Raw genomic sequence first — 20,713 nt, 5'->3', positions numbered from 1 at the left:
GCCAGTTAAAATGGAGAAAAGTTGATTCAACCTTTCTGTTGCGTGTCTGAGTATGCCACACTAAGCATGGAGAACAGAAAGAAGAGCAGAGAATTGTCTGAGGACTTGAGAACAACAATTGGGGAAAAATAGCAACAATCTCAAGGCTACAAATCCATCTCGAGAGATCTTCATGTTCTTTTGTCTACTGTGTGCAAAATAATCAAGAAGTTCACAACACATGGCACTGTAGCTAATCTCCCTTGATGTGGACGGAAGAGAACAATTGATAAGAGACTGCAACGATGGATAGCCCGAATGGTGGATAAACAGCCCCAATCAACTTCAAAACATATTCAAGCTGATCTGCAGACTCAGGGTGCAACAGCGTCAGCTCGAACTATTCGTCGACATCTAAACGAAATGAAACGCTATGGCAGGAGAGCCAGGAGGACCCCAATGCTGACACAGAAACATAAAAAAGTCAGACTGGAGTTTGCCAAAATGTACTTGAGGAAGCCAAAATCCTTCTGGGTGAACGTCTTGTGGACAGATGAGACCAAGGTAGAGCTTTTTGGTAAAGCTCATCATTCTACTGTTCACAGAAAACATAATGAGGCCTATGAAGAAAAGAACACAGTACCTACAGTCAAACATGGTGGAGGTTCTAAGATGTTTTGGGAATGTTTTTCTGCCTCTGGCACTGGATGCCTTGACTGTGTGCAAGGCATCATGAAACCTGAAGACTACCAAAAGATAGTGTGGCCCAATGTAGGGCCCAGTGTCGGAAAGCTGGGTCTGCGTGAGAGGTCATGGGTGTTCCAGCAGGACAATGACCCCATACATACCAAGCACCCAGAAATGGTTGAAGACAAACCGCTGGAGAGTTCTGAAGTGGCCAGCAATGAGTCTGGATCTAAATCCGACTGAACACTTATGGAGAGATCTCAAAATTGCTGTTGGGAGAAGGCACCCTTCTAATCTGAGAGACCTTGAGCAGTTTGCAAAAGAAGAGTGGTCGGAAAATCCAGTTGAGAGGTGTGACAAGCTTGTTGATGGTTATATGAAGCGCTTGATTTCAGTTATTTTTTCCAAAGGGCGTGCAACCAAATATTAAGTTGAGAGTGCCAATAATTTTGTCCAGCCTGGTTTATGAGTTTTGTGTGAAATTATGCCAGATTTGGCTTTTTTTCTCTGTTTTTGTGTTGTTCCAATGCACATGAAGGAAATAAACGTGTATACCAAAACATTTGTAACTGCAACAATTTTCTGGGAGAAATGGTGCATTTTCTGGGAAAATTCCAGGGGTGCCAATAATTTTGGCCATGACTGTATGTTAAAGGTAACTTTTCCATTTTTCAAGTCAGTTATTTCTTCATAATGACATATGCACATTAATTTGCCACATGAAATTGTATTCTAAAGGGAAATACTTTCTTTTTATAAGTTTAAAAAAATACCTAGCCAGTTCTAGTGTTTTAAAATGGAACTCCAGGAGCAAAATTCTAAACAAAAAACAAAAGCCTTAAAATGTACCAACTATGTCTACTCTGAAGCAGAAAAGGTTTCAATTTAAGAAAACATACCTTCCTCATTTCTGAGGCAAGCTTGTGACAATAAATGGGAAAGTAATGAATGTGATCACAGATTCCTAGCACTATTTTACTGAGATAAGGACACATTTTCTGTGGGTTTGTCTGCTCACCCTATGTGCAGAGTTTTACATATTTTCACAGGTGTACCTAATGTCACCATAGCTTTATGCTACTTATACTTTCAACAGTTTTCAGATGTTCTTCATCACACAAAGTGAAAGACTCGTGATTATAAATGTGACATTTTTGGTGATTATTTTGTATTTGCCTACAAAAAAGAGAGAAATTCACATGTGAGTGCCTATATTCAAAAATTTCTTTTAAAAGCCCATGGACAAGATTTCTGAAGTAAAACGTATAAACCAGAGGAAACCATGGCCCTGGGGCTGAAAGGTTGCTCTTGGGGAAAACAAGCATTACGATGAAGCACACACCTGGTTTAGTTTAACTTTAAAATAGTTAAATCTCACAAAACGTATCTGCTTTTTTACCTCTTCTTAAAACAACAAGGATAGGCTGTTTTACAATATATGTGCAATCACAAGACAGAACAATACTTAATAACACTCTTGACTTGAGAAACGGAAGTATACAGTAAGTTGTAAGGCTCTGGCACGCATGCTTGGATCCTTGCCTTTTGAAATCCACTTTGAAACATAAGAACAGTCATGACATTTTTTAAAATGTATAAAAAATGCTTCACTTCAGAAAAGGACTTTTTCTGGTATTATTAAGTTAAACTTGAAAAATTCCAATATATTTGGACAAAATCAAAATAATATTCCAGATGTTCTCATGTTCTTAAACTGGTGCAATTTAAATAATCCTTAGTAGGATGCATACATACATACATACACTTTCATTACTGACATACAGTACCTCAGATTGTGGCGATCTTGGAGAACGGGAAGTGGCACGTAGTGATCTCTCACTTGTCTGACTGGGAATTGATGTCATTATGAAACTGTTCAATCACTCATAAAAATAGCTCTGCAATAAAAAAGTAACACTTGAGACAAACATAAGTACACTGAAAAAATGTAACAAACAAAGGGAACAGTATCATCAATATAAAGCAAGATATGAAAAAATACAAATTACAAGAAAAAATTGATTGTAATTGCCTATACCATACTAGCAGCATACAGACTTAATCTTGCTCAACTGGAACATTCTTAGCCCACCTGTTATAAGTCAGTGGGTAACTGATGTTATATACTGTTTGAAATTGAAAAAAAAAACTCACTTAGAGGATATGTTCAGAACTTTTTTAAAATATGGCAAGATCTAATTAATCTTATTTTTGAATAAGCTTGTATGTCAGGAAAAAGGACATTCTTCCTTCTTTGTTGTTTTTCAAGATTTGCTCTGGCTGTAGGCTCTTATCTATTTTTCTTGGGTGGGGGTTGAATTCTGGTTGCTAACTTTGACTTCATAATGTTGTCTTCTTTGATTTATAAGTTAGACTTGATCATACTGAATGTTATTTTCTTCAAATTGAAATAAAAAAAAGATAAACACTTTGTAAAATATTTTACAAAGTAAATATATTTAATGGCAGATTTTTTATGATAGGAGTTGAATGAAGGGTCACTTTAGATAGCTTAATTAATATGCCACAATGATCTTTTCTGTCTGAAGGTCTTGTGCTAAAGTTAAAGATCTAATGAGTCATCACTAAAATTAACAATAACTCATTATGGGCTTTCAGAATTATTAAAGATCCATTGCACTTTTTGAAAGCAAATGATAAGGTAATATGTATTATGTATGTGTTTAACATAATAAACAACCAAACCATTAATTAACCTCTCCAATAATCATTATTTTAAAATAAAAAAAATTTAAAATGAAAAAAGTACATTCATACAATGTATGCCAGTCCTTAGTAGAATGTATTAAAACCAACACCAAACTCAATGTATATAAAACAGTTAATAGAGAGATTGTCTTAGTAAAGCCTTGATGCTGCTGAGAATTGCTACACTTCCCATAACTCTGAACTGTATAAGATGCATACGCAAGGTTCATATCATGTAACAGTTCATTTTTAGTTTTATAACTATCAACCCCGTATGTTTGATGCAAACTATGCACAGAACAAATGAATGTGGTATGCAGACTATACAGGGCTGGCCACCTCCAATCCTGGAGAGCCTCAGTGGCTGCAGGTTTTTGTTCCAACCTAGTTGCTTTATTAGAAGCCTGTCTTCACCAATAACAGATCTTATTTAATTTCATGGCTTTTAGTGTTTTAACTCTACCATGTCAGTTCATTCTTAAATCAGTGATGTTTTTTTCTTTCAAGTGATTTAAAGCCTAAAACACATTGAGTAATTTTCTGTTCTTCACTTACTCTTCAGTTTCCTTCTGGGTACTTAAACCAAATAATGAATGGTGAATACTCACGGGTGGAAATGGAGACAAACTAGATCTAGAACTTCTGTTCCTTTGTCATTTTCATCTTATTGCTAATAAGCAGCAGTTAAAACAACAAATACAGCTGTTTAAGACTAAAATAAACACTTATGGGTTCAAAGTCTTAACAAGCAAGACAACTAAAATGTACCAGAAAATGTTACTTGAGCCGTAAGTGCTACATCAGCAATGAATGATTTCTCATGAAGCAATTGGGTTGGAACAAAAACCTGAAGCCACCATAGCCCTGCAGGACCAACATTGCTCAGCCCTGATTTAAAGGGTCATAGTCTTAAATAGCAAATACATTAATTTGATTAGCAGAAAAACTAGCCTACTAGGCTACTGTTGGCCGAAGAAGAAGGAGAGGAAGAAGAGGGGGGAGATGTGTCCAGAGGCAGGAGGAGAGGAGGAAAGTAAAGAGAGTGGAACTGAGGGTAGGAACTTTGAATGTTGGCAGTATGACTGATAAGGGGAGACCATTATCAGATATGATGGAGAGAAGGAAGGTTGATATACTGTGCGTGCAAGAGACTAAATGAAAGGAGAGTAAAGCCAGGTGGATTGGAGGTGGATTCAAATTGTTTTATAATGGTGTGGATGGAAGGAGAAATGGGGCAGGAGTTATTCTGAAGGAACAGTATGTCAAGAGTGTTCTGGAGGTGAAAAGAGTGTCAGGCAGAGTAATGATTATAAAGCTGGAAATTGGAGGTGTGATGATGAATGTTGTTAGTGCATATGCACTGCAAGTTGGGTATGCAATGGGTGAGAAAGATGATTTTTGGAGTGAGTTGGATGATGCACAGTGTACCCAAGGGACAGAAAGTAGTGATTGGAGTGGATGTCAATGGGTATGTTGGTGAAGAGAACGGTGGAGATGAGGAGGTGATAGGTAGGTATGGTGTCAAAGAGAGGAATGAAGAAGGTCAGAGGATAGTGGATTTTGCCAAAAGGATGGACATGGCTGTGGTGAATATGTATTTTAAGAAGAGGGAGGAACATAGGGTTACGTACAAGAGTGGAGGAAGATGCACACAGGTAGATTACATCATATGCAGAAGAGTTGATGTGAAGGAGATTGAAGACTGCAAAGTGGTGGCAGGGGAAAGTGAAGTTAAGCAGCATAGGACGAGGGAAGTGTGACAGTGGTGAGGTCTGCGGTAGGAGTGACAGATGCATTCAAGTAGGAGGTGGGTTTACATCAGGGATCGGCTCTGAGCCCTTCCTTATTTGCAATGGTGATGGACAGGTTGACAGACAAGATTAGACAGGAGTCCCCGTAGACTATGATGTTTGCTGATGACACTCTGATCTGTAGCGATAGTAGGAAGCAGGTTGAGGAGACCCTGGAGAGGTAGAGATAAGCTCTACAGAGGAGAGGAATGAAGGTCAGTAAGAACAGAACAGAATACATGTGGGTAAATGAGAGGGAGGTCAGATGAATGGTGAGGATGCAGGGAGTAGAGTTGGCGAAGGCGGATGAGTTTAAATACTTGGGATCAACAGTACAAAGTAATGGGGATTATGGAAGAAAGAGTGCAGGCAGTGTGGAATGGGTGGAGAAGAGTGTCAGGAGTAATTTGTAACAGAAGGGTATCAGCAAGAGTGAAAGGGAAGGTCTACAGGTCGGTAGTGAGACCAACTATGTTATATGGGTTGGAGACGGTGCAACTAACCAGAAAGCAGGAGATAGAGCTGGAGGAGGCAGAGTTAAAGATGCTAAGATTTGCACTGGGTGTGATGAGGATAGATAGGATTAGAAATGAGTACATTAGAGGGTCAGCTCAAGTTGGACAGTTGGGAGACAAAGTCAGAGAGGCAAGATTGCGTTGGTTTGGACATGTGCAGAGGAGAGATGCTGGGTATATTGGGAGAAGGATGCTAAGGATAGAGCTGCCGGGGAAAAGGAAAAGAGGAAGGCCTAAGCAAAGGTTTACGGATGTGGTGAGAGAGGACATGCAGGTGATGGGGGTAACAGAACAAGATGCAGAGGACAGAAAGACATGGAAGAAGATGATCCACTGTGGCAACCCCTAACGTAGGGGTGGGCAAAGTCGGTCCTGCAGGGCCACAGTGGCTACAGGTTTTCATTCTGACCATTTTCTTAATTAGCAACTAGTTATTGCTACTAAATAATTAAGTAATTGGTTAATGAATTGATTTTAATACTAATCAATTAACTTGCTATTTAAGACTCAGGCCCTTTAACTCAGGGTGGGCATTGTTGGTCCTGGTGGGCCGCAGTGGCTGCAGGTTTTCATTCCAAACCAATCAGTTGCCAATCTCAGGCCTTATTTAATTTTATGGCTTGCTAGTCTGCAATGTCAGGTCCTTCTCTTGTAGATTTGTTCCTTTCCAAATGATTTGAAGCCTAAAACATATCACTTTCAGTCTGTCACATTCTTCTCTTAAGTGTTTTATTAAATCAAATAGTGCAGGATGAACCCACATAGGTGTAAATGGAGACAAGTGAGATGGAGAACTGCTGTCTCTTTAGTCATTCACATCTCATTGCTAATACGGAGCCATTAAAGACAGCCAGCTGTTTAAGACTGAAATAAACAATGAAGAGTGGGGAACCTTAACAAGCGAGACCACTAAATTGTATCAACAAAATGACACTTAAGCAATAAGAGCGTCATCAGCAATAACTGACTTCTCATTAATGCATTGGGTTGGAACAAAACCTGCAGCCACTGCGGCCCTCCAGGACCGACGCTGCCCACCCCTGCCCTAATGGAAGCAGCCGAAAGAAGAAGAAGAAGAAGAAGAAGAAGAAGTAGTTTAGGAGAAAAACTAGCCACTAATTAAGAAAATGGTTATAATGAAAACCTGTAGGCACTGCGGCTCTCAAGGCACAGAGTTGGAAACCCTGATAATAAGTAAATATAAGAAAAAAAAATTCTGTCAAATGGAAACAATCATTATTGATTTGAAATAATTATAACTTCTTATTATAACATTAAAAATATATTTTAAATATTACTTGTATCAGAAAAGTAAAAATGCTTACTTTATAGCAATTGAGAAAACAACATACACACAAAAAAGAGTAAAATGTAAAAAAAACATACAGTACATGGTAGCACACATAGCAAAGGAGACTGTACTGTGGCCTCACAGCTCCAAAAATCAGGGATTCAATCCTGTTGTAAACACTGTCCATATACAGTCATGGCCGAAATTATGGGCACCCCGGAATTGTCCCAGAAAATGCACCACTTCTCCCAGAAAATTGTTGCAATTACAAATGTTTTGGTATACACGTTTATTTCCTTTATGTGCATTGGAAAAACACAAAAAACAGAGAAAAAAAGCCAAATCTGACATCATTTCACACAAAACTTAAAAAATGGGCCAGACAAAATTATTGGCACCTTTTCAAAATTCTGGGTAAATCGTTTTATTTTAAGCATATGATGCTCGTTTGAACTCACCTATGGCAAGAAACAGGTGCTGGCAATATAGAAATCACACCTGAAGCCAGTTAAAATGGAGAAAAGTTGATTCAACCTTTCTGTTGTGTGTCTGAGTGTGCCACACTAAGCATGGAGAACAGAAAGAAGAGCAGAGAATTGTCTGAGGACTTGAGAACAACAATTGGGGAGAAATATCAACAATCTCAAGGCTACAAGTGCATCTCCAGAGATCTTCATGTTCCTTTGTCCACTGTGCACAACATAATCAAGAAGTTCACAACACATGGCACTGTAGCTAATCTCCCTGGACGTGGACGGAAGAGAAAAATTGATAAAAGACTGCAACAAAGGATAGTCCGAATGGTGGATAAACAGCCCCAATCAACTTCAAAACATATTCAAGCTGTTCTGCAGACTCAGGGTGCAACAGCGTCAGCTCGAACTATCCGTTGACATCTGAACGAAATGAAACGCTATGGCAGGAGAGCCAGGAGGACCCCACTGCTGACACAGAAACATAAAAAAGCCAGACTGGAGTTTGCCAAAATGTACTTGAGGAAGCCAAAATCCTTCTGGGCGAACGTCTTGTGGACAGATGAGACCAAGGTAGAGCTTTTTGGTAAAGCTCATCATTCTACTGTTTACAGAAAACGGAATGAGGCCAACGAACAAAAGAACACAGTACCTACAGTCAAACATGATGGAGGTTCTAAGATGTTTTGGGGATGTTTTGTGTGCAAGGCATCATAAAATCTGAAGACTACCAAAAGATATTGGGGCGCAATGTAGGGTCCAGTGTCAGGAAGCTGGGTCTGTGTCAGAGGTCATGGGTGTTCCAGCAGGACAATGACCCCAAACATACCTCTAAAAGCACCAAGAAATGGTTGAAGACAAAGCACTGGAGAGTTCTGAAGTGGCCAGTAATGAGCCCGGATCTAAATCCGATTGAACACTTATGGAGAGATCTCAAAATTGCAGTTGGGAGAAAGAGCCCTACAAATCTGAAAGACCTTGAGCAGTTTGCAAAAGAAGAGTGGTCGGAAATTCCAGTTGAGAGGTGTAACAAGCTTGTTGATGGTTATAGTAAGCGCTTCATTTCAGTTATTTTTTCCAAAGGGCGTGCAACCAAATATTAAGTTGAGGGTGCCAATAATTTTGTCCAGCCCAGTTTTTGAGTTTTGTGTGAAATTTCAGATTTGGCTTTTTTTCTCTGTTTTTTTGTGTTGTTCCAATGCACATAAAGGAAATAAACATGTGTATGCCAAAACATTTGTAATTGCAACAATTTTCTGGGAGAAATTGTGCATTTTCTGGGAAAATTCCAGGGGTGCAGATAATTTCAGCCATGACTAAGTCCTTCCTTTGCCCACATCCCATGATGTTTATGGTAAGCCAACGACTGAGTCAAAGTAATAGATTGTGGAACTGTGTATGAATGCGCTCAGTCTGCACCTCTTTACCATCTTAAAACTTGATTAGCCAAACTGTAGACTATATAAAGTATACACAGTAGGAAATGACCTAACAAAACTCTGTCTTGAGCATTAAGAGAGATAAAATAAAGGAGATAAGCAATGGTTAGTGTTACTGCCACATAACTCCAGGGAATTGGGTTTGATTGCCAGCCCTATGGTTTAATGAATGGAGTCTGCACAAACTCTAGTTGTCCATGTGAGATTTCTCTAGAAGCTCAAATCTCCTTCCACATAACAAAGTCATGCAGAATAGCATCAAATTGCACTATTTTTGCCAGTGCAATTTTCACTTTTAGAACTATCTAAAATTTAAAATTCCATTGATTTGTACATTTTTACAAGATCAGTGTAAACCCTCATCATACCCACTCACACCATGAATAATTAACCAGAACACCAGTTTCTTCATGTCAGAATAAAGTAGAGTGAAGGAAAAAAAAACCACGCACAAACAAAAGGAAACACTGAATTAACATACTGAATTGTAACAGGTAAAGCAAAAAAATCAGACTTTTTCTCTTTACGCTGTTATTTTACACCAAAACACAACCCAAAACACAGTTTTTTTTAACACAGTAAAGTGTTCAGTCATTTAAAAAACTTACTATACTGTGTATTTTACATTATGTTATTTACCAAATATAGAATAATGATAAAAAGTTAGATTATTTGTTTAAATATTTTGATAGGTTTTACTTTAATAAACTACACTCCTGATTACTGTACTTTCTGAGAACAGATCACATTCTGTTTCTTTCACATATCAATAATAAGTAATAATAAGCCTTTTCTATTTTTCTTTAAAGTGAATGCCTTTTAGAATTTGGTAGTATTTAGAGAAAAAGATCCTACACATAAACTTCAAGGATGAGTGAATTAATTACTTTTAAAGATTATTTTAGTAAAATGTGAACTTCAAACTAGGATTAAGAATAAAAACGGAAAACTACAATTAAAGTACTGAATATGTTATGGCTGACTATTGCCCCCAATTAGCATTTTCTATAAAAAAAAAAAACTTACATTGTGTGGCTTAAGCATAACTCCTGTAACTCATACTTTAAAACTGATACTGTATGATTTAATTTCTGATCATAAGTGATCTTTGTTTATACTTGTTGAGTATGTGCTTAATAAGAAAAAAATAGTTACACCCAAAAACAGAAGTCCAATTTGTATGAATATCTAGATTGAACATCCAGTGACACATAAGAAGTTAGTCCAAAGGCAGAACAAAGAAATGCTCAATTAGTCTGGAATGGACCTAAATGTAGGTGCTAACTGTATAGGGTAAAACACCTATCACAGGCAATAAACGCTGACACCTCTTATTACAAGGATTAATACAGGTGTAAAATGGTGTCATTTGGTGCCATCAATCAGGCACCATGTAAGATGATCTACAGAAGGAATACAGCAAAGCAGAATTTGTTTTCAAGAATATGCTACATATATCACAGTTGACCAATAGAGTTTGATGATATCTTATGGACATTCCTGGAAAAGGGGAGCAACCCATGGTCAGGCAAGTGAAAAATAGCATTTTATAATATGTGACAGGATCTCTTTTATGTATCATGGCATGGCCTGAATGACTCTAAAAAGCATCAAAAGTAACTAGATGTCTTAGTCAAGCATAGCATACAACAAGATGCTATCTGATTTCAAGAATATGGTTCAGATTACAACTTTTGTCATTTTTTTTTTTGCCACATCCAGATGTAGAATCAGGCCCAAAAAAGAGGTAGAAGGTAATCAAACATCAGTTTAGACAATGATGAGTGGCAAATATCTGTCTTCATGGAGTTCATGAAAGGAGCCATTTCACTGTGAGAATTACATGGCTTGCTGTTTGCAGCTGAACATTGTTGATGTAGGCACATTGATCATATGTCACTTGATACATTGATCCTCACATGGTTTGGCTTCTCTAGAATTTACAGGTTCTTCTGGACAGGAATCTGGGCTTTATTACAAATGTCACCAAAATTATCCTTGTACCATATCCAGTACCATATCCATTTATCAAAAATAGAAAATATATATATAATACAAATACAACAAATTATATTATTCTCAAGAAAAAGAAACTAGTGTACGGTTATAAAAGATAAAGAAAAACATACAAGTTCTCATGATAATGGTAGTATCAGAAATTATAACATCAAAATAGTTTACACTGTAACCGCATAGAAACAAAAGAGGACGGAGCCAAAATACTTTAATACTATCTACAATAAGTTCATTTCATACGTTTAAACGCATATGTAGGTTGTTATCCAGCAACTTTTAATTGTGAAGGAAACAACTACAGCCTACAGGAGCTGCTGGATCCAAATTGGGATTACCGTAGTTTTCATTCAGCCAAATAACGCCTCTGTTAGCGATATATTGAAAAATAAGGAGCACCGTTACCGTGAGGCGTCGGCTGTGCTCGTCGTCAGTCTGCGGCCGCTTGAACGAACACCACAATACACTCCGGCTAAAAACCTAATCTCTCTTTATCGTCTGACGAGCTTCTACACGGCATTCAATCCTCCGTGGCTTGTCTACTCGGCGCGAAGTAGTGACGTAACAATTTAGCGCTCTGCACGCACAAAGCCGCAAGGCGTTTCGTCTCGACTGCTGAATGAGGTGAATCGTGATTTACACTGCCGGGAGTTCATTATTATTGCATTAACGATAACTTGTTTTTTCTATTAATTAGGTTACTAGTACAGCAGGCTTATAAATAAAGTAGTATTTATGTACATTGTTACTTTATTAGTATATTAATAAAAGTTCTGAATACTGTAATCGCGTTATAACATACAGTCTAGACTCTAAACAATGCCATAATTCTTCTTCTTTCGGCTGCTCCCGTTTGGGGTTGCCACAGCTGCACATCTTGTTCCAAATCTTCCTGTCCTCAACAGCTTCCTCTGTTACACCCACCACCTGCATGTCCTCTCTCACCACATCCATAAACCTTCTCTTAGGCCTTCATATTTTCCTCTTGCCTGGCAGCTCTATCGTTAACATCCTTTTCCCAATATACCCAGTATCTCTCCTCTGCACATGTCCAAACAAACTTCAATCTCACTTCTCTGACTTTGTCTCCCAACCTTCCAACCTGAGCTGACCCTCTAAAGTACTTGTTTCTAATCCTGTCCATCCTCCTCCCACCCAATGCAAATCTTAACACTTTAACTCTGCCACCTCCAGCTCTATCTCCTGCTTTCTGGTCAGTGCCACCGTCTCCAACCCATAAAACATAGCTGGTCTCACTACTGTCCTGTAGACATTCCCTTTCACTCTTGCTGATACCTGTCTGTCACAAATCACTCCTGATACTCTTCTCCACCCATTCCACCCTGCCTGCAATCTCTTTTTCACCTCTCTTCCACAATCTCCATTACTCTGAATTGTTGATCCCAAGTATTTAAACTCATCCACGTTCGTCAGCCCTACTCCCTGCATCCTCACCATTCCTCTGACCTCACTCTCATTCACACACATGTATTCTGTCTTGTTCTTACTGACATTTCATTCCTCTCCTCTGTAGAGCAAACCTTCAACTCTCCAGGGTCTCCTTAACCTGCTCCCTACTCTCGCTACAGATCACAATGTCATCAGCAAACATCATAGTCTACGGGGACTCCTATCTAATCTCGTCTGTCAACCTGTCCATCACCATTACAAATAAGAAAGGGCTCAGAGCCGATCCCTGATGTAATCCCACCTCAACACTGAATGCATCCATCACTCCTACTGCAGTTCTCACCACTGTCACACTTCCCTTGTACATATCCTGTACAACTCTTCCATAATTCTCTGCCACTCCCGACTTCCTCATATAATACCACAACTCGCGAGGTACCCTATCATATGCTTTCTCCAGGTCCACAAAGACGCAATGCAACTCCTTCTGGGCTTCTCTATACTTCTCCATCAACACCCTCAGAGCAAATATTGCATCTGTGGTGCTCTTTCCTGGCATGAAACCATACTGCTGCTCATTAATCATCACCTCTCTTCTTAACCTGGCTTCCACTACTCTTTCCCATAGCTTCATGCTGTGGCTCATCAATTTTATCCCCCTGTAGTTACTACAGCTCTGCACATCCCCCTTATTCTTAAAAAACGGTACCAGTGCACTTCTTCTCCACTCCTCAAGCATCCTCTCACTTTCCAAGCTCCCATTAAACAATCTGGATAAAAACCCCACTGCCATCTCTCCTAAACAACTCCATGCTTCCACAGGTATATCATCTGGACAAATGGCCTTTCCATTTTTCATCCTTTTCATAGCTGTCCTTACTTCCTCCTTGCTAATCTATTGCACCTTCTGATTTACTATCTCCACATCATCCAACCTTCTCTCTCTCTCATTTTCTTCATTCATCATCCTACCAAAGTACTCTTTCCATCTGGTCAACACACCCTCCTCAATTGTGAGTATGTTTCCATCTTTATCCTTTGTCACCCTAACCTGCTGCACATCTTTCCCAGCTTGGTCCCTCTGTCTAGCCAATCGGTACAGGTCCTTTTCTCCCTCCTTAGTGTCCAACCTATCATACAACTCATCATACACCTTTTCTTTAGCCTTTGCCACCTTTCTGTTCACCTTGCGCCTTATCTCCTTGTACTCTTGTCTACTTTCTGCATCTCTCTGACTATCCCACTTCTTCTTTGCCATCCTCTTCCTCTGTATACTCTCTTGTACTTCCTCATTCCACCGCCAGGTTTCCTTTTCCTCCTTCCTCTGTCCAGATGTCACGCCAAGCACCCGTCTTGCTGTCACTCTTACGACCTCTGCTGCAGTTGCCCAGCTGTCTGGCAACTCTTCACTGCCACCTAGTGCCTGTCTTATCTTCTCCCTAAACGCAACCTTGCAGTCTTCCTTTTTCAACTTCCACCATTTGATCCTTTGCTCTGCCCTCCCTCTCCTCCTTTTCTTCTTGATCTCCAACATCATCCTACAGACCACTACCTATGCTGCCTAACTACACTTTCCCCAGCCACCACTTTTCAGTCTTTAATCTCCTTCAGATTGACTTTTTTGCATAGGATATAATCTACCCTATGTTCCTCTCTCTTCTTAAAATATGTATTCACCACAGCCATGCCTATCCTTTTTGCAAAATCCACTATCCTCTGACCTTCTTCATTCCTTTCCTTGACACCATACCTACCCATCACCTCCTCATCTCCTCTGTTCCCTTCACCAACATGTCCATTAAAATCCCCTCAAATCACCACTTACTGTACCTTGGGTACACTCTCCATCACTTCATCCAACTCACTCCAGAAATCTTTCTGATCCATCAAACACCCAACTTGCGGGGCATGTGCACTAACAACATTCATCATCACACCCAGAGTTTCCAGCTTTATAATTATTAGTCTGTCTGACACTCTTTTCACCGCCAAGACACTCTTGACATACTGCTCATTTAAAATAATCCCTACCCCATTTCTTCTCCCATTCACACCATGATAGAACAATTTGAATCCACCTCAGATCCACCTGGCCTTACTACCCTTCCATTTAGTCTCTTGTATGCACCATATATCAACCTTCCTTCTGTCCATCATATCGGGTAACTCTCTTTGCTTACCATCATACTGCCAACATTCAAAGTTCCTACCCTCAGTTCCACTCTCTTTACCTTCCTCCTCTCCTTCTGCCTCCAGACACGTCTTCCCCGTCTTCTTCTCCTTCTTCGGCTAACAGTAGCCCAATTTCCGCCAGCACCCTGTTGGCTAACAGTACTGGTGGCGGCCATTATTAACCCGGGCCTCAACCGATCGAGTATGGAAGTTGTCCGTATATTGATCTGGCAAAATTTTACACCGGATGCCCTTCCTGACGTAACCCTCCCCATTTAACTGGGCTTGGGACCTGCACAAAGAAACACACTGGTTTGTGCATCCCCTGTGGCTGGGTTCAGCAATACAACAACAAAATCATTAAATACTATACTGCTTTATGTACTGTTAAAAGTGTACCTGCCCATAATATGATACTATAGAGATAATATGATTTCCAAATAACCAGAGAAAACAAATCATGCAAGTGTTTCTCTCTTTTGTTGAATAAGAAATTAAGGTTACATAAAATTGAGCTTTTACCAGGTGATGTCGGGCAGCATTGTAAAGCTGTTGCCTCGCAGTAAGAAGACATTGATTAGCATCCTAGATCCCCCCTAGTGTGGAGTTTGCATGTCCAAAGATTTACAGGTTAGGTGGACTGGCAACTCCAAATTGGCCCTAGTGGGTGTTTGGTGTGTGTGTGTTCATCCTTTGATGGACTGGCATCCTGTCCAGGATTTGTTCTTGCCTGTGATAACTGGGATAGGCTCCAAACCCCCCTTCACTGGTCTGGTTTAAGTGGGTTAGAAAATGACATGACATGGCAAACAATGTCACTATCTGGTTATTAGTATCTCCATATATTTACAAAAAATATATACAAAGTGGTATACCTGCACATCCATCATCGTGGCTGTAGCCTTTCCCCACTGAATATAGTTCAAGGCAAGAACCATCCCTGGAAGATCATAACCAGACAAACTCACATATACTATACAGTATATTGGATTCAGAAAGTATTCAGATGGGTATGGGTTAGTAAGTGTAGATTGATGGGCAACAATGGCAAACTTATTCATTTAAAATTAAAATCTACTCTATGATAAAAGTGTACCTGAGAGTAAAAAGGTCTGAATACTTTCTGAATTCACTGTATCCACACATACTCTTGCTGAGCCAATTTAGATTCACTAGTATGAACCTCCACAGAGCAATAGCTCTGATTGTGGTCATAAGAGCAATTTTTTAATTAGAAAGCATCACTGGTCGGTGCATTACACATCTTTGTTTTTGTCAGGATATCAGCACAGGCATCTTCATCTTCTTCTTTCCTGATGGTTGATTTGACCACTCCTGGTGTTACTGCTATTTCTCAGATGGGTTTGTTTTGTTTTCTGTGACAATAATGGTATGTTTTTACTTGCATGGATAGCTCTTTGGATCTCATATTGAGAGTTTAGAGAGCTTCCAAATGCAAATTCCATACCTGGAATCAACTCCAGACCTTCTACCTGCTTAATACTTAATGAAATAATGAGGGACCTTCTCACACCTGGCTATGGAACAGCCTATCAGTTAATTGTCCACATGCTTTTAAGCCCCCTGAAAATGGAGGGAACCATGTATAAAAATCCTCTCTCTTACGCACTAACACTGAAGACTTTCATTCAGTGAATTATACAGCAGAAGTGTGTCAAGAAACACTATTGAGACTCCTTTATAAAAATGTCAATACACCTTTACTATGCCTCACTGGGACTGGGACTACTTTTTTGTATCTTTGGCCAAGTCACAAGTTTCCCCTTTCCTTTTAAAAATTCTAGTGTGTAGTGTTGCCCATTATAATATGTATTTATTTATTTGTTTACTTATTTATTTATATATTTATTGAGCTGTAAAAAGGTAAGTTTTTCTTTTGCCATAAGAAAAGTGCTCTCTATCAAGGAATAACAATTTCTAATATGATTTAATTAAAATAGAAAAGACAAAAATGGTGATGTTTAACAGTTTATAATATGATCTACTTTTTAACATTTTCACTAATGTTTTGTAAGGATGAAGACACTTAATACTTCATGGTAAAACATAAAGTGTTTGCCTTTTTACCCCTACTCTCTCTTCTGTTCTTTTTCTGGTTTTCTGTGGTGGCAATCTGCGCCACCACCACCTAATCAAAGCATCATGATGTCTCTACATTGATGGATTAAAGGCCAGAAGTCCACGTGACCATCATCATTAAGTCCTTCCATGAGAACCCTGAATACAATAAGGACTGATCATTTATGTTAAGTAGAATGCCCAGCGGGGGCTGGGCGGTCTCATGGCCTGGAACCCCTGCAGATTTTATTCTTTCTCCAGCCATCTGGAGTTTTTTTGTTTTTTCTGTCCTCCCTGGCCATCAGACCTTACTTTTATTCTATGTTAATTAGTGTTCTCTTATTTTAATTCTTACTTTTTTCTTTTTTTTCTTTCTTCATCATATAAAGCACTTTGAGCTACATTATTTGTATGAAAATGTGCTGTATAAATAAAGGTTGTTGTTGTTGTTTTTTATCTGTGTCTTGTCTGCAGTCTCTCAGCTCTAACAGCAAGGTAAAAGGCTCTTATCAGTTGCTGATGCCCCTTTGTCAATGAACAATCAGACATATCGGACATTAAGTTGAACATACTGTGGTGTATGGCTGGCCGTTTATCCTGGCCAATACCCCCAAGCCGCCAGGTGGAGCCCTCTCTGCAGTATGGAGGTTCCCGAAGACCAGCAGGGCATCATGGACATTGCAGTTTTTATACACAGCCCTGCTGGATGCCATGGGGGCCACTAGGTGACGCTGCAGATGGGAACAGTTATTTACCCTAAGCCCCGGAAATATGTCCGAGTCACATGGACAAGGGGAATGACGTGCTTCCGGGGTGAAGAAAAGGACTTTTTATCTGACCCGGAAGTGATAAAGGATCACATGGACTGGAGATTGAAACACTTCCGGGTCAGGGACTATAAAAGGACTCTGGGAGCTCCCAGACGGCGAGCTGAGCTGGGTGGTAGGAGGGCAACGCGTCTAGGAGTGGAGGATTGTTTATTGTTACTGTGATTAGTGAATTAATGAGTATTGTGGAGGAGAGGGTGTTTTGTGCACTGTGCTGTATTAATAAAGTCAATATTTGGACTTTTATCTGGTGTCTGGCGATTTGGCCAAGGGTTCAAGGGAGAGATATCGTCCCCTATCTGTCACAATACAAACTAAAAATATTACACCACAGCAAAAATAGCTGAGTGCTAGTTAAACCTAAGCCTGATCTTGTTTAATTAATCACTGCTATTGGACTTAGACCTGGCTATGATGTCCTTTATGGCCTCATTTTGCCACAAGCTAATAAGTTACTACTGTATTTTCAGTGCACTGCATCTAACCTTGTGACTTCATAGATCCACTCTGTTTATTGTTTTGTGGTGGGGCCATACCTCTTTTATATTGGCTAACATCTTAACGTTAACATTAACTTATCTAATTTATTATATTTGTCTCCCTTTTTGCAAATAACAAGCAAGGTGTGCAACTTAACATGCTGTTCATGTCCCAGAATACCAGTCAAACAATTGGATGCTGATGCCTGGTCTGTCTCCGTTAGCATCAGATCATTTTGATACCCTCTGACATCATCATCATCTGACAAAATACAGCACTATAGTTTAACCACCATGTAACCAGATGTTTGCTTTGCAGCATAAGACTGGCAAAACAATTGAAAACTTATTTTCTAAAGGCCTGTTCTTACACCAGGAGCATCATGCATAATGGCATGCATAGAATTCACACTATAACATGACGTAAGCACAAAAGCGGAAATGTGCTTACGCACAAAAAAATCCAGATACATAAATCTGTGCGTTCGCCAACTTCCATGTTCTTCTGCTACATAAATCCAAATCAGAGTGAAAAGTAACGCACATGCACACACCTGCTGTCCCACCCCATCTCCTCCCAGAATCATGCCTCTTTGAATGTGCAAATCAATATAAATAGCCCTTAAGTTCAGCGTTCTGTGAAAAGGCAATGGCAAAAGCACAGGGGGGAAATAGAAGAATTTCAGCGAATACCAAGTGGAGGAAAGGAAAAACTTACTATTTGTTGGTTTAAACAGTGGTATAAACAACAAAAGGAAGTTGATTGAGGGACATAGAGTGTTAGAGAAACTCAAAAGCTCAAGTTCACAAAGTCGCACGGTGCCCAAAATAAAAAAGAAGTTGTCAGATATCAAAGTCGTTGTTAAAAGGCGAGTTGTCGCCCACTGTCTGAGTGTCATATGAAAGCTTATTAGGGTACAGAGAAAAAAAATAGGCACACAGTGGGAAAAAAAGCACAAAATTTCAACATTAATCTCGAAGTTTCCACTTTAATCACGTAGTTTATTTTGTCATGAAAGTAGAACATCATAAACTTCATGTTAAAATCGTTTAATTTACTTGTTTCTCAAATCCCATCGCAACTAAAGTAGCACGTTCAATGCTTTGTTTTGTATTTGATCTTCTATGTGCTCTATGTGTGTGAATCATTACATGCTTCCAGGCATTCTCTTCCTCCGACAGGACACACAATCAGTTACATTCGTAATATTACTGCTCTCTGAATAAATACAATACTGAGATGTATACATGATATCATTTTCATGATGATAGGAGTTAAAGCATGTTATTAAACATGGGAACACGGTGGGGCAGTGATTGTTCCTGCCTCACGCAAGATGCTTGCTTTGCCGTGAGCGACCATGAATGAAATAATTTATTGCAGCAGTACTGTCTCTTTCAAACGTATTAACCTCCAATTCCTGTCCTCCCTTTTATTTCTCCAAATACTTAATTGCCACACAATCAGCATTGTAATAGACGTTAAGCCATCTGTAAGCTTAGAATGCCGATTCTTCAAAACTTTTAAGGAACATTGAAATATCTTCATAGTACATGTTTAGAAGAATACAGCGCGAGGCAGGAACAATCCGTGAACAGAGTGCCAGCTGCTCGCTAGCATTGCGACACTGTGTCCTTACATCTTTATTTATTAACAATATAGATTATGTAGATGAAGTTAAAGTTTTATCTGTATAATATAATAAGCATATTTTGCTGCATTTCATCTTAAAAATGATATCGTCATCATATGTAAATACGCACTTTATAAAGTGGCTTAGGTTGTGCAGTATTATAACTGTATCACAAGTTTCTGAACCGCAGGGTCCATACAGGAAAGGCTCTGAAGCGTTTGCCGTATGAGAGCAGTTCAATAGGCAGCATGGCTGGGGCAGCGTGTGCTTGATGCTGTATCCTGATAATTCTCTTTCCAATCAGCTGCTGAGCTGTGATTCCCCACTCAGATACAGTGATATAAATACTCACAGTGGTACAGTGAGAGTAATATGGAAAAAGATCTGCTGTGGCAACCCCTAACAGAAGCAGCTGAAAGAAGAAAAAGAAGGTGCAGTGAGAGTAACAACATTAAAGCAGCTATGGTATTTAGAATACTTTGGCTATTCCCTGCACCATTATATTGTTACAGGTTAATTACAATCAGATGCCTTAAACTAATAAACAATATGCAGTTAGTTTCAGTGTACAGTGGAACCTTGGTTCACGAAAGTCTCGGAACACGTACAAATCGGTTTACGACCAAAAAGTTCAACAAACTTCCGCATCTGTTCACAACCACAGACTCGGTATATGAACAAGCCAGTTTCGCTTTCGGTTTGTGCACGCGATGATTTCCGCATGTGTTCAGTCTCTCCCTGTGCATTCCCTGTGCAGCGACAGAGAGAGACACACACACGCACATGCGAGAGAGAGACACACAGAGACACACACGGGCGAGAGACACACACTCCCTTTGTGCATTTGTTTGCTCTTTTAAGCTTTTCTTAGTATTTTGATATTTTTTGAGAATAAATCCTTACTAGATAAAGATTCTTTGTTTGCCCTTCATTTACAAGTCAAAGGCTAGAGGTTATCTTTTTGTTTGTGGGGTTTTCATTATATATTTTGAGATTTTTATAATTGTTTTGCCAGCTCCCAATATTTGGGGCCTGCTCCTGCTAAAAGCCAACAAGTACCTTTAAAGCCTGGTTGAAGTCTGATGAGCCTCTGCTGGGCAGACCAGGTAAGATTCTGGCCTGCTCCCTAGCATGTTTTGAAGGCCTCACCTATTTTGCTATGGATGAAACACCGTTTCATGACAGCAACAACATTAGGACACTCTGGAGTCAATAT

At 39.4% G+C, this 20,713-nt stretch overlaps 1 protein-coding gene across 2 annotated transcripts in view; it reads right to left on the bottom strand.

Annotated features, from left to right (window-relative positions):
• Positions 1 to 11,437, bottom strand: part of hdac6 (histone deacetylase 6) — a 124,486-nt gene extending 113,049 nt beyond the window's left edge. For both annotated transcript variants that reach the window (XM_039776176.1, XM_039776177.1), the window contains exons 1-2: positions 11,302 to 11,437; positions 2,454 to 2,564 (exon numbers count right to left, since the gene is read on the bottom strand). In XM_039776176.1, coding sequence (XP_039632110.1) covers positions 2,454 to 2,531 — 78 coding nt within the window. In that variant the 5' untranslated portion in view covers positions 2,532 to 2,564; positions 11,302 to 11,437. The remainder of the gene's footprint in view (positions 1 to 2,453; positions 2,565 to 11,301) is intronic.
• Positions 11,438 to 20,713: the final 9,276 nt, after the last annotated feature.

The sequence above is a fragment of the Polypterus senegalus genome, chromosome 13 (genome assembly GCF_016835505.1).
Source record: "Polypterus senegalus isolate Bchr_013 chromosome 13, ASM1683550v1, whole genome shotgun sequence".
Taxonomy (NCBI): domain Eukaryota; kingdom Metazoa; phylum Chordata; class Cladistia; order Polypteriformes; family Polypteridae; genus Polypterus; species Polypterus senegalus.
This window is presented reverse-complemented; position numbering and strand designations above follow the sequence as displayed.